The sequence below is a fragment of the Dendrobates tinctorius genome, unplaced genomic scaffold (genome assembly GCF_039654945.1).
Source record: "Dendrobates tinctorius isolate UK_male_01 unplaced genomic scaffold, ASM3965494v1 ptg000157l, whole genome shotgun sequence".
Taxonomy (NCBI): Eukaryota; Metazoa; Chordata; class Amphibia; order Anura; family Dendrobatidae; genus Dendrobates; species Dendrobates tinctorius.
This window is the reverse complement of record NW_027361824.1, coordinates 2714499-2729820: the sequence shown is the minus strand read 5'-3', so window position 1 is coordinate 2729820 and position 15322 is coordinate 2714499. Positions and strand designations below refer to the sequence as shown.

Below are 15322 nucleotides of genomic sequence, written 5' to 3'. Positions count from 1 at the left end.
CCAGGGGTAGGAGGACTGGCCCCTCTACCTGTAGCTCTGTAATTAGAGAATACCAGCTCCTTTTTGGCCATAGAGGAGCTACTAGGATGGTCTGGGTTCGATCCTCACGGATCTTCCTCAGGGTTGCGGCAAGGATTGGAACTGGCGGTAAGGCATATGCCAGACGAAACCTCCACTTATGGGCAAAGGCATCTACCCCCCCAGGGATCTGTCCCTGGGGTTCAGGGAAAAATAGTTTCTCACCCGAGCATTTTCTCTTGAGGCCAGTAGATCCACCTCCGGGAGGCCCCACCTGTTGACCAGCTTCTGAAAGATTTTTTCGTTAAGGCTCCACTCGCCAGGCTGGATGCATTTACGGCTCAGGAAATCTGCCTGAAGATTGGAGGTACCCTTTAGGTGGACTGCTGTTAGAGACCGGAGGTGTCTTTCGGCCCAGGAAAATATTCGGCCAGACAGGCCCTCTAGACTGCTGGATCTTGTACCACCTTGGTGTCTGAGATGGGCCACTGTTGTTACATTATCCGAGTAGACTCTGATATGATGGCCCTGAACTACCGTATTTTTCGGACTATAAGACGCACCGGACCATAAGACGCACCCCAATTTTCAGAAGGAAAATAGGGAAAAAAATAATGTGTCAAATGGGGGTCCGTCTTACAGTCCGAATTCAGCTTACCTGGGAAGGGATCCGGCACAGGTGGAGGAGTAGTCACAGCAGTCATTCAGTGGTCCAGGCTCGTGCGGTGGCGGCTCTGTGCTGGGGCAGGTGGGTTGTGCTGGGGCAGCTGCGCTGGGGCTGGGGCAGGTGGGCTGTGCTGGGGCAGCTGTGCTGGGGCAGGTGGGCTGTGCTGAGCTGGGGCAGGTGGGCTCTGCGGGGTGAGGGTGGCGGCGGGCTGTGCTCCGGTGCAGGGGCGGCGGCTCCGCCGGCATTTCCTCGCTGCCCGGAAGCCCCCGCACATCCCTTGCTGGCCGCTGCCATGTTGCGGTGGCCTCCGGGAACATGGCCGCCGGGAAGATGGCCGCCGGTCTGGGGACGGCGCATGCGCAGGTTCATATCTCGTCCCGAGATCTCGGGGGACGTGATTCAAATCTCGGCAACGAGATCTCGTCCCCTGAGATCTCGGGACGAGATCTGAACCTGCGCATGCGCCGACCCCGGCCATCTTCCCGGCGTCCATGTTCCCGGAAGGGATGTGCAGGGGCCTCCGGGCTGCGAGGAAATGCCGGTGGAGCCGCCGCCCCTGCTCCGGAGCACAGCCCGCCGCCACCACTGCACCGCAGAGCCCCGGAGGTTAGCATATTGCGACCATAAGACGCACCCCCACTTTCCCCCCAAATTTTTGGGGAAAAAAGTGCGTCTTATGGTCGGAAAAATACGGTAGGTGTCTTGCCGCCAGGAGAGCTTCCTCCACAGCCTTCAGTTCCTTGAAGTTTGAGGACTTTGCACTCACTCTCTGGCTCCACAACCCCTGGAATGGTTGTTGGGACACTACGGCTCCCCAGCCTTTTTTGCTGGCATCCGATGTTACCGTGACCAAGGGGATTTGGGACCAGTTGATTCCCCTGCACAGATTTGTCCATCCACCATGCTAGCGAAGCTTTCACTCTTCCTGGGGTATGGACTCTTTTGTTCAGGCAGGTGTGATCTCTGTTCCAGTTTCGCAAGATATGGGACTGGAGTATTGTGGAGTGAGCCTGCGCCCAAGGTACCGACTGGATGCAGGAGGTCATTGACCCTAGTATGGACATAGCTGACCTGAGGGTCGGGGACCTCTTTCCTGAAGCTCGAGATTCTTGAAATTATGGACCTCTGATGTTGCTCCGGGAGGAAGGACATTTGTTTCCTTGAATATAGGAGGATTCCCAAGAATTTTATCTGCTGGGAGGGTTGGATCTGCGACTTTTCTATATTCGGGATCCACCCCAGCGATTGGAGAATACCCAGAGTTTGGGTCACCTGGTTTACCAGAGTCTGGTATGAGGCTCCTATTATCAGCAGGTCGTCCAGGTAGGGTACAATGTATATACCTTGGCTTCTGATGTGGGACACAGTTTCCGCCATAATTTTGGAAAATACTCGAGGGGCAGAGGATATTCCAAAGGGAAGTACGTTGTACTGATAGTGCCGGATGTCTGGACCCTGACGGATCGCAAACCTTAGGTACTTCCTGTGAGAAGGATGTATAGGAATGTGAAAATAGACATCCTTCAGATCTATGGTTGCCATGAAGTAAGACGGCCCTATCAGAGGAATTGCGGTCTTTACCGACTCCATCTTGAATCTGCGATATGCGATATGTCGGTTGAGGCCCTTGAGATTTATTATTATTCTTGCCTCTCCTGTGGGTTTCTTCACTAGGAACAGCCTGGAATAATGCTCCCTTCCTTGTTCCTCCACAGGGACCTGAGAAATTGCGTTTGATTGTAGAAGGAGTTGAATGCCGGATTTTAGTGCTATAGTCTCCCGAGGTGGTAGGGAGGTAACTCTTATACCCCGCGGGGGGAAGGATTCAAATTCTAGTAGTAGGCCTTCTTTGATCACACTGAGGACCCAGGGGCTGTTGGAAATCAACTGCCAAGAGTGAAAGAACCTCGAAAGCCTTCCCCTCACCGGGGTCGAGTCATTGCTTCTCTTGTGGCTGTTGCTGCTGGGGGACCAGGATATTCCTGCCTCTCCCCTTAGCATAACTCCATCTTCCCAACTTTCCCTTACCTCTCGGCTGGGATTGTTAATTCTGGGGGGCTCGAAAAAGCCGCTTTTTTGGAGTCCTCTGCTCAGGAAGTACCTTCTTTTTGTCTGTGGCCTTTTCAAGAATTTCATCTAAGGCCGGGCCGAAGACATGTTCACCCGTGAAGGGCAAAGAGCAGAGCTTCACCTTGGAGGTAACATCCCTGCTCCACGTTTTACGTTTTAAGCCAGAGGGCACGTCTGGCAGAATTGGACTGTACCATAGCCCTGGCAGAGGTGCAGATCATCTCCATCGATGCATCCGCCAAAGAAGCCTGTAGCTCTTTGTAGTATAGGAAGGGAGTTCAGGAGGTCACCTCTTGAGGTTCCCCGAAAAATATGACTCTAGTTCCTCTATCCATTGGAAGAGAGACCTAGACACGCATGTGGACGCAAACCCTGACTTTAAGGAAAAAGAAGAGGTTTCCAAGGCTTTCCTTAGGAGGCTCTCTGCTTTATGGTCCATCGGGTCTCTAAGCTGGGACGCGTCATCAAAAGGAAGGACCGTTTTCTTCACCACCCTCGCCACCTGGACATCAACTTTCAGGATGTCCCATTTAAACTCCTCTCCCTCCAGGGGGAATCTATGCCTGAGTTCCGAAGGGGCTGAGTAGCTCTTCTCTGGGTACTCCCATTCCTGGGAGATCATATCTACTATGCTCCTATGTACTGGGAAAGCTGTTCGCTTGGGTCCCTCGAATGCCCCGAACATGCGGTCTTGTGCTGACTGATTAACAGGCTCATCCTCTAGTTCCATGGTGGCCCGTACTGCGCCGACCAGCTCCTCCACATATTCTGTGGAAAGGAGGTATCTCCTAGATTCGGCTGAATTAGAGGTTCCCGGTTGTTCCCAATCTTCGGAGCCTGAATTATATGATTTTTCTGATTCAGACTCTGAGTCTTCCAACTGAATTTTCCGTTTTTTTGGGGGTGGTGAGCCCACAATCGGAGGGAGTGGAGGAGGTGGAGGGGGGGACAGTGCGGCCAGGGAAGTCTGAACCTGGTGAGTAACCAGGCTGCGAATTTCGTTAATTAGTGACGGGTGTTCAGCCCTGACCACCCTGTCTATGCAAGCTTGACATAATTTTTTCGCCCTATTTGAGGGGAGTTTTGCACTGCATATGGCACATTTGGCCGACTTGCTGGTGGTATTGGTGCTTTTGTGGGCAGACTTTTCTCCCTATAAGAAAAGGAGAAGTATTTTGAGGACCTCTAGCCCAAGATCGCAACACTAGGACCCACCCCAGTTATACTTACTGTGGCAGCGCTGGGCTCTGCAGACGCAGGGCAGGAAGAACCGTACATACTGACTGATTTGCCTTACCTGTCGGCGTCTTCCGGCGGGTTAATAAAGGGTTAATCCTGCCCTCAGCGCAGTATTTTCATTTTCCCCCTCCTCCTCCCTGGGTCCCGGGGCAGGCACAGCAAGTGCTGGCGAGCTCCGCACGCTGGAAGCTGAATGGGGGCCACCATGACAAGAAGTTGTCATACATACCCCGGAAGTGACTGCGCGTGACGTCACTTCCGGGTCACCGCACGGCGTGCAACAGGAGAAGGAGAGACCGGAGAGCTGCGGGAGGCCTCCGGTCGGGGAGACAACCTCCTATGCTGTCGTGGAAGGTTGCTAGAGAAATAGACTTCAGTCTAAAGGTACTGTCACACTTAGCGAAGTACCAGCGATCCCGACCAGCGATATGACGCGGTCAGGATTGCTGGTACATCGCTAAGTGGTCGCTAGTGAGATGCCACACAGGCAGATCTCACCAGCGACATCGCTGGGGACGGGGGGTCGCTACTTACCTGTCACACTAGGTGATCCTGCGTCCTCCCGCCCGCGTCCACGCTCGTCTCTCCACAGGAAGCTGACGACGAGAAGCGGTCCAGGACGTTCTCGCACGATGAGAGATAACCAGCGGGGGAGCGGGTTGTAGGTAAGTATCAGACACAGCGATGTCGCTAGCAATATCGCTATAACGTCACAAGTTATAGCGATATTGCTAGCGATATCGCTAAGTGTGACAGTACCTTAAGAGAGGATTAGAATTAGGTCCTGGCAACGAGAATCGCCTTATCGTGGCTGCCAGATACACATGAATTGGCCAATTTATGCGCTAAGCATTCTCAATTCTTCATATCTCTAGTGCAGTAATGCAATTCAATCTCCATATTTCATGCTTTAGCATTACAGAGTGCTGCATTTCGTTTAAATGTATATATGAATTGGCGACTCTAGGAAAGCACCTGTTCAGACCTAATTTATGTTTGGATGTGACAGTCAATATTTTATTTATTACTAATATGTGGGGCACATAGGTGACATTACTAATATATGGGGGCACATAGGCGGCATTACTAATATATTGGGCACATAGGGGACATTACTAATAAATGGGGACACAGGTGACATAACTAATATATGGAGGCACATAGGGGACATTACTAATATATGGGGCACATAGCGGACATTACTAATATATTGGGCACATAGGTGGCATTACTAATATGTGGGGCACATAGGGGACATTACTAATATATGGGGCACATAGGGGACATTACTAATATATGGGGGACATGTGGAATTATTAATGTATGGGGCACATAGGTGGCATTACTAATATATGGGGTCACATAGGTGACATTACTAATATATGGGGGCATTACTAATATGGGGGCACTACTAATATATGGGGGCACACAAGGGGCATTACTAATATATGGAGGCACATAGGGGACAGAACTAATATATGGGGGCACATAGGGGACAGTACTAATATATGGGGCACATAGGTGACATTACTAATACATGGGGGCACATAGGTGGCATTACTACTATATCGGGGCACATAGGGGACATTACTAATATATGGGGGCACATAGGGGTCAGTATTAATATATACCGTTCTTATTACACAGATATAAAACATATAATACTGGTGGATAAAACAAGACTGATCACAAGACCTTCACAGCCGTCTACACATCATAGGGGAGATCTCCTGACACCTTCTCTACATCTACCTGATGATCCTGAGGAGCATTGGGATCTTCTTGTTTACAGTCCTGTGGAAGAAGAGGACGGGGACATCTCTCTGGTGTTGTCCTCTTACTGGATAGATCTGGAGGAAACACACACAGGGACTGAATTCATTCTCTACATACAGATAATTATAGGCCGTGTGTATTTAGTCCTGTCTATTACCTGGAGATGTGAGGGGCTGGGGAACCTCCATTATGACGTTCTTGTACTGATCTTTGCGTCCTTCTAAATACTCCCACTCCTCCATGGAGAAATAGACAGCGACATCCTGACACCTTATAGGAACCTGACACATACAATGATACCGTCATCCCCCGATCCCTTCATAGTGTTACTGTATAATGTCCCAGCATTCCCAGCAGTGTCACCTCTCCAGTCAGCAGCTCATTCATCTTGTAGATGAGTTCTAGGATCTTCTGGTCTTTGATGTCCTCATGGATCAGGGGGTGAGGTGGAGGCCCTGTGATTGGGCTCAGGGGTCTTCCCCATCCCTCAGACACAGGGTCCTGACAGCGATCACTAGAGGTCTTCTTCACCACTGTGTAATCCTGGTAATGGAGAGACACATTAATAAATCTCACTACAGACATTTCCAGAGTCCTCACCTCTCCAGTTCTGTCCATCTGTTATTCCCATAGATAAGAATGATGGAATGTGACGTCATCAGAATCTCTCACCTCTCCAGTGAGACGGAAGAGGATCTCTAGGGCGAGGTGTAAGATCCTCTCCACCATCTTGTCTCTGTCCATATCCATCTTTGATGGGTAAATCAGGAAAATTCTCTTATATAGAAGATCTTCACTGAGAGGATCCGATATTGTAGAGACCTGAATGAGAAGATGATCCGATGTAACATCATAAGAATCCTGTGTAATAATACACTTACTGGAGATAATAAGGGAAACATATGAGGAGATTTATTATCTTACAGGGTTTAGTTTTCTTCCCTGACATCTACTAATAAAACCTATATATTTAGGCCACAGACAACAAGCAGTTTCCTCCTCGGAGTCGGCAGCTGAACACGTTCCTCATAGACTCATCTTCCATAACGCTAATTCTCGTCTCATTTACAGACACTGGAATCGGCATTAGCAATACTGCAGGAGAGATTCATTACACGCGACATGAGAAATAACTACTTCATGGTGAGGACGACATCTTCATCTTCTACTACGGCTCTAGAAACAGATTTGGCCAGAGTCGGTCACTGACCCCATCCCCACCGGCCGTCTATATGAAGGTTTCCCGTCTTCCCCGCACTGGAATCTTCTGTCACGTTAGATCTCAGCTCTGAGTCACACACAGAAGTTTGATGAAGTTTTATAAAAGCTTTTTTGTTTCCACAAACATCATGGACAGAAATGATCTGATCCCAAAATCTCCATGTACAGTGATTCTTTCTAAGGGGAACACGCATGTGAGGGGGTTGCACGCATTAAGCAAAGCATCACATTAGCTAAGCATCCAGCAAAAGACAGTTACTCCATGACAGTCAGGACAGCAGTCAGGTAACCAACATTTTGCTTTCCTTTTTAACCATGTCCTTCATTTCTATCCTCCAGTGTTCCCTTGCCATCCACATTCACGGCCCCATCCCTCCTCTATCACCACTTATACACATCAGCCCCTCTATACTTCCCTCTCCCATGTTCAGCTCCCATGCACTTCTCACCTTCCTGAAAAACCTCAGCCCATCTTGCCCAAACACATTGCACAAAAAAACTCCTAACATTTCAAAGAACTACTTGCTCCTTATGTTCCTACTTTTATTGATTTCAGGGGACATCTCCCCCAAACCCAGACCACCTTCCCTCAACCCCTACCCCATATCAAAACCATAATAATTTTATTAATATTACTTGCATTCCTTCAGCTCCTTTTAATTGTGCCCTCTGGAATCCAGGTCTGTATGTAACAAACTTCCTTTCCTGCACAACTACTTTGTGAACAATACTCTGAATCTGTTGGTCCTCACCGAAACCTGGATTCAGGACTCTGACACTGTCTCCCCTGCTGCCATTTCCATGGTGGCATACAATTTACCCATTCCACGAGACCAACAAGCAGACCTGGTGGTGGAGTTGGCATACTCCCCACAATGCACTTTCCAGGTCATCCCCCCAGTTCCATCACTCTCATTCCCTTCTTTTGAGGTCCACACCACCAGGCTCTTCCGTCCCCTCCACATCAGAGTAGCGGTCATATACCGGCCCCCAGGCTCACCCACTCACTTCCTTGACCACTTCTCAGCCTGGCTGCCGCACTTCATGTCCTCAGAACTACCAATCCTTATCCTAGGAGACTTCAACATCCCCTGTGACGGTGTGATATGTTATGTGGGTATCATTTTGTGTCTATTTATATTTTACGGATTTCCATTGTGTTCTCTTGTTGCCCTGTATCATTCCGTGTATTCCCAATATTGTCTAGAGTCTCAATTACCTTCCAAAAGTCTGATAATTGAATTAGCTCACTTACTGTCTGCAGCCTGACTGTATCTATGCCTCTTGATGAACCCCCTGTAGTGCCTTAATCCCCAAGGCACCTTTGTCAGGTCTGGGAGGCCTGAAAACCACCCCAACGTGTCTGACTACCCCTGGACATAATGAGGGGGATGGGGAGGACAGGAGCTGTACAAGTCAGACCCTGTGTGGTTATGATCATGTGAAGACAGCTTGTCAGAGAGAAGGAGAAGCATATGGACATATTTTATCCTCTGTCTGCTGGATTATTAGACTCTCATCTCCTTGGACATTCATCCTGTTACTGTACTACATTCGTGTTCTGTACTATTGTATCCTCAGTGTGGTGGATTGTTTATGGACCTTTTAGTTTTGCCTATAATAAAGGTCTTGGGATTGTTCACATTTCCCTCGCTCTGTTGATTGTGTGGTTTCGGAGAAGGACCCCGTGACAACAGGTGGCAGCAGTGGGATCAACAGAGTGTAACCCATTGGAGAACCACCCACAGAGTGAGTTCAGAAATTGGACTGTATCCAGTTTACAAGAGAGAGCCAGAGACCTGGGCCTGAACTACCAGGGACTGACTAAAGAAGCCTTAATTGAACAAATGGTGGGTGCTAGCCCGGCCACCTCCTCCCAGATGTCTGAAGGAAAAGCACTGGAGACAGGGATCCCCGCCCCAAAAAGCCAGTGGTTGGTGTGGTACGAAGAAGAGATGGTGGTTCTGGGCCCCGGTGTCTCTCAGGAGTATAAAGAAGAGGCTGCCCGCTGGGCACAGCGGAGACAAGAAGCAATGGAGCTTGAAAGAGGGAGTAATGCAATGTGGAGTGTAAACCCAACGATCCGGGAGCCTGTACAGATCACCCGGAAAGAGTTTAAGCCATTTGATGAGGCCGGAGATGTGGAGGAATTTTTCAAGGACTCTGAGCAGCAGTATGCTGTGATGGAGGTGCCCCACTCTGGCTGGATGAGTTTGATAGTGGGAACGGAAGCATGGCGGAGGCTTACCGAACCATTTACCCCACCTCGCCCAGTGCATCTTGTGCACTCCATCCCGTCTGAGGAAGAGCTACCATCACCCTCACCATAGATACCCCTCCTGGAGTGTATGGACTCCGGCCTTTGTCCTTTAGCTACCCAGAGCAACAGCAATGCCACCTGCAGGATGTCTTAATTGAAGGATACAAAGTGTCAGGATTTAGAGACACGGGGGCATTCCTGCCTATCGCTGACCTCCGTGTGGTTCGACCCGAGGCAATTCACCAGGGTCCAGGAATTCCCATTGTCCTGGCAGTGGGTGCCCGAAAATATATATAGCGAGCTTCTGTGCATTTGGATTATGGTTGTGGAGAAAAACTGGGACGACTTCCTGCAGATATCCTCCTTGGTAACGATATTGGGGAGTTACAGTGCCAATTTGTAGGAGCAGTCACCCGACTACAGGCCCTTCAAGCACTACGTCATCCGGACCTCACCGGGGAGCAACCACCACGAACCGCATCAGGTTTGGTAAGCAATACGTTCGCTGCCACTACATTGGGAGATTCTTGGGACAGAGAGGCGTTTAGGAGAGAAATAGAGGGTGAAACTACCTTAGCAGCCCTTAGGCAAAAGGCAGAAACTGGGCACATGGGGACGGCTTCACTCGAGAAAACGGACTGTATTATCATGTAACAAAAGTCAGTGACAAGGGCAACCCTGAAGCAACGACCAGGCAACTCATTGTCCCTCAGAAGTACAGAGCACAGCTAGTCCAACTGGCCCATGACATCCCCTTGGCTGGACATCAAGGGAGGAAAGGAACTGAAAAGAGACTCAACCAAAGTTTTTACTGGCCTGGCATCTCGCAGTCAGTAGCCCATTATTGCAGCACCTGCAATGTGTGCCAGAGCATGCGGCATCCAGGAGTTCGACATAAGGTACCCCTGCAATCCCTGCCCATAATTGAAGAACCATTCCAACGTGTAGCTGTCAACATCATAGGTCCTCTGGCCCACCCCAGCTGGTCGGGGAAAAAATATATCCTGACAGTGGTGGACTATGTCACTCGGTATCCTGAAGCTGTGCCCCTGTCCAGTATTACAGCAGTAAAGGTAGCCAAGGCACTTGTTACCATCTTTACCCGGGTAGGGTTTCCTAGTGAAATATTATCAGATCAAGGCACTCAGTTCATGTCAGATCTGGTACAGTCCCTATGGCATACCTGTGGTGTTCGAGCCATTCGCACCACCCCATACCACCCGCAGACCAATGGACTATGTGAACGCTTTAATGGAACCCTAAAAAATATGCTGAGGGCTTTTGCTGATGTTGAAAAAGACTGGGGAAAAATATCTGCCACATCTCCTCTTCGCCTATCGGGAGGTTCCCCAAGAGTCCACAGGGTTCTCTCCCTTCGAACTACTGTTTAGCCGGAAGGTCCATGGGCCTCTCACTCTTCTGAAAGAACATTTGGAGGGAGACAACTCAGATACCGGAATGCACATCGCTCCCTATGTTCTAGAGTTCAGAAACCGTCTTGCCCAGCTAGCTACCTTGGCTAAAGAACATCAGCAACTGGCCCAGTCCAGAAAAAAACCCTGGTATGACCGTAATGCCAGGACCCGGGAATTTATGGAAGGACAGCAAGTGCTCATGATTACTGCTTCCCCTGCCAACAAGCTTCAAGCAGTGTGGGAACGCCCTTATCAGGTTGTCAAGAAAATTAATGACACTAACTACGTTATTGCCCTGGACTCTAGTGGTCGACGACAGAAAACCGTCCACAATAACATGCTGAAAGAATACCACAACCGATCTCTGCCTGTTCTAGCCGTCTACCAACCCCCTAGTAATATTGCCAACGACGAGTGTCTCCACGATCTTCTCCAGGTCGCCAAAGCAGGAGGATCACAGGAACAAGTGCCCCTGGGCTCCCATTTATAGGATATACAAAAGGACGATATTTTCGCCGTACTAAGGCCGAGGGCTGCTGCTTTCTCCTCAAAGCCAGGGAAGACTACTCTCACCAGCCACCATGTGGAAACCCCTGGACAACGCCTCATCCAGCAGGCTGCCTACCGGGTTCCAGAGGCTGTTCAAGGCATGATAAAGGACCAACTAGAGGAGATGAAACAACTGGGAGTCGGTCAGCCATCTCACAGTTCTTGGGCCTCTCCTGTCGTCCTGGTCCCCAAGAAGGATGGTACAACACGATTCAGCGTTGATTACAGACGATTAAATGATGGCACCAAGAGTGATGCTTACCCCATGCCCAGGATTGATGATCTATTGGATCGTCTGGCCAGTGCCCAATTTGTGACCATGTTAGACTTGAGCAAGGGGTACTGGCAAATACCCCTAACGGAGGACGCTCCGGAGCGCTCGGGCCTTCATTACTCCATTTGGGCTTTTTGAGTTCCTGGGAATGTCCTTTGGGATGAAAACTGCCCCAGCTACTTTCCAGAGACTGGTAGATGGACTGTTAGATCAATGTCAGGACTTTGCCTGTGCTTACTTGGATGACATTGCTATTTTTAGCACAACCTGGGAGGAACATCTTAAACACTTGGGCATAGTGCTAGACTGTATCCTTACTGCAGGACTGACCATTCGCCCTGATAAGTGCCAAATAGGGATGGCTGAGGTGCAGCACCTCGGGCATAGAGTAGGGGGTGGGACCCTAAGGCCTGAGCCTGCCAAGGTGGAAGCCATTAGCAACTGGTGTAGACCCCAGACTAAAAAGCAGGTACTTGCATTTTTAGGAACTGCTGGTTACTATCGAAAATTCGTTTCTAATTTCAGCACCTTGGCGAAGCCACTAACCGACCTGAACCGCAAGAACATGCCTAGGAATATGACGTGGACAACTGCATGCGAGGATGCCTTTTCAGCGTTAAAGACCGCCCTCATCACAGCTCCTGTCTTGGCTGCCCCTGATTATAAGTGCAGGTTCCTCGTACAGACAGATGCATCCACCTTTGGGATTGAGGCAGTACTTAGCCAAGTGAACGCCGCCGGAGAAGAACATCCTGTTGCTTTTGCCAGTCGGAAACTACTGGATCGGGAAGTTGCCTATGCCACTATTGAAAAGGAGTGCCTTGCCATCGTATGGGCGCTAAAAAAAAAAAAATTTCAGCCATACTTGTATGGCAGAGACTTTACAATTGTTACAGACCACAACCCCCTCACATGGCTGAACTGCGTATCTGGAGACAATGGAAGATTGCTGCGGTGGAGCTTGTCCTTACAAGCCTACAGCTTCTCCATCCAATACAAGCGGCAAAGCCAACACCACAACGCCGATGGACTGCCTCGACAAGAAGAACCATAGGCCCCCAGGCTGACCTACCCCTGCCATTGTTGTATAAGGAACTATAAATGATTGAGCAATGTGGACTTAAGTGAGCAGGCCAGAGGTCTGTGTAGACCTCATGGCGTGCTCACTTATTATGAGGGGGGAGAGGTTGTGATGGTGTGACATGTTATGTAGGTATCATTTTGTGTCTATTTATATTTTACGGATTTCCATATTGTTGCCCTGTATCATTCCGTGTATTCCCCATATTGTCTAGTGTCCTAATTACCTACCAAAAGTCTGATAATTGAATTAGCTCACTTACTGTCTGCAGCCTATCTATGCCTCTTGATCCACCCCCTGTAGTGCCTTAATCCCCAAGCAGGGCTGTGGAGTCGGAGTCGTGGAGTCGGAGTTAGTTTTGGTTGGAGTCGGAGTCGGTAGAAATGTACCGACTCCAGCTTTAAAAAAAAATGTATTAATATTTCATAATTGAACTTTCATATGAATTTTATAAATGTTACTCAAATATATATGTTCTATCAAACTATGAACAACAGTGATCATAGAATCGTAGAGTTGGAAGGGACCTCCTGGGCCATCTGGTCCAACCCCCTGCTCAAAGCAGGATTCGCTAAATCATCCCAGTCAGATGTCTGTCCAGCCTCTGTTTGAAGACTTCCATTGAAGGAGAACTCACCACTTCTCGTGGCAGCCTGTTCCACTCATTGATCACTCTAACTGTCAAAAAGTTTTTTCTAATATCTAATCTGTGTCTCCTCCCATTCAGTTTCATCCCATTGCTTCTAGTCTTTCCTTGTGCAAATGAGAATAAAGTTGATCCTTCTACAATGTGACAGCCCTTTAGATATTTGTAGACAGCTATTAAGTCTCCTCTCAGTCTTCTCTTTTGCAAACTAAACATTCCCAAATCCTGCAGCCTTTCCTCATAAGACAGGGTTTGCAGACCGGTCACCATTCTGGTCGCTCTTTTCTGAACTTGCTCCAGTTTGTTGATGTCTTTTTTAAAATGTGGTGCCCAAAACTGGACACAATATTCCAGATGAGGTCTGACCAAAGAGGAGTAGAGGGAAATAATGACTTCACGTGATCTAGACTGTATGCTTCTGTTAATACATCCTAGAATTGCATTTGCCTTTTTTGCTGCTGCATCACACTGTTGACTCATATTCAGTCTGTGATCTATTAGTATACCCAAGTCTTTTTCACATGTGCTGTCACTTAGCCCTATTCCTCCCATTCTGTATATGCTTTTTTCATTTTTATTGCCCAGATGTAGTACTTTGCATTTCTCCCTGTTAAAAACCATTCTGTTAGTTGCTGCCCACTTCTCCAGTTTATTTATATCTTTTTGAATCCTCTCTCTCTCTTCTCTAGTATTAGCGATCCCTCCTAGCTTTGTGTCATCAGCAAATTTAATCAGTTTACCCTCAATTCCTTCATCTAAATCGTTGATAATGATGTTGAACAATACAGGGCCCAGGACAGAGCCCTGTGGTACCCCACTTGAGACATTCTTCCAACTGGATGTGCAGCCATTTACGACCACTCTTTGGGTCCGATCACTAAGCCAGTTATGAATCCACCTAACAGTTGCCTTGTCCATTCCATACTTAGTCATTTTTTCAATAAGGATTGTATGAGAGACTTTGTCAAATGCTTTGCTGAAGTCAAGATATACTATATCTACAGCATTTCCTTGATCCACCCAATCAGTGATTCCGTCATAGAAGGAAATTAAGTTAGTCTGACATGACTTATTAGTTACAAACCCATGCTGACTCTGTTTAATCACTTCATTCTTATCCAGGTATTGACATACATGTTGTTTAATAATTTGTTCAAAGATCTTTCCTGGTATAGAAGTCAGACTCACCGGCCTATAGTTGCCTGGGTCCACCTTCTTCCCCTTTTTGAAGATAGGAACAACATTTGCTCTTCTCCAGTCTTCTGGTACTTCTCCTGTTCTCCAAGAATTTTCAAAGATTATGGAGAGGGGTTCAAAAATTTCTTCTGCTATCTCCTTCAGTACTCTGGGGTGTAATTCATCTGGACCTGGAGACTTGATAAGCAGTTCTGCTGGAGATAGAGACATTTCTTACTTCTTGTGTGTCACTGTTCTCCACTGCCCTTATCTAATCTTATACTTGGTTAACCTCATGCTGCCCCAACCCCCCTACTTACAATGTATGAAACTGAAAGTGAAAATGTGTTGCAAATTCTTAGTAGTAAAGCTCCTCCTCTAGACTAGATCATACTAGGTGTGCCTCTTCCAAGCATCTCACAGCTGCCTGTTACTCAGAAGAGGAAGACTGTAAGAAGTATTATCCTTTCAACAAACTTTGCATCAGTTAACTGTGAGTACATGAGGAATAATAACAGTATTACTGACCACTATATCAGTTGTACGACCTGGCAATAATTTTGTACAATTGTTTTTAGGAAAAACAATTGTCATTTGGATTGTGAATGCAGAATTAAAAACCTGAGAATGTCAAAGAAGCATCACATTAAATCAGCTGTATTTGAACATTTCACCATCACTCAAGATAGAAAACATTATGTCTGTCAGTGTATGACAAATGATCCAGACGAAAACAAATGCTGTGAAGCCAAGATGAGTGCATATTCAGGCAAAGATAAAAATGCTCCTACCAGAGCTTCTAATCTAAAGAGACATTTACAGCGCTTTCATCCAGAAGTACTGAAAGCCTGCATCCAAACCAATGAACCAGTGCCCAGCTCTTCCAGCCAAACAAAGGAGCAGAGAACTTTGCAGCCATCAGTTGCAAGA

General features: G+C 48.0%; 1 protein-coding gene across 6 annotated transcripts in view; it reads right to left on the bottom strand.

Moving 5' to 3' along the window:
* LOC141051387 (uncharacterized) overlaps positions 1–15322 on the bottom strand; it is a 43506-nt gene that overhangs the window by 14631 nt on the left and 13553 nt on the right. For 3 of the 6 annotated variants that reach the window (XM_073548334.1, XM_073548336.1, XM_073548339.1), the window contains exons 2-6: positions 14405–14607; positions 6443–6592; positions 6134–6313; positions 5928–6051; positions 5747–5844 (exon numbers count right to left, since the gene is read on the bottom strand). In XM_073548334.1, coding sequence (XP_073404435.1) covers positions 5747–5844; positions 5928–6051; positions 6134–6313; positions 6443–6592; positions 14405–14607 — 755 coding nt within the window. The remainder of the gene's footprint in view (positions 1–5746; positions 5845–5927; positions 6052–6133; positions 6314–6442; positions 6593–14404; positions 14608–15322) is intronic. The other 3 variants (XM_073548337.1, XM_073548338.1, XM_073548335.1) reach the window with 2 other exon arrangements.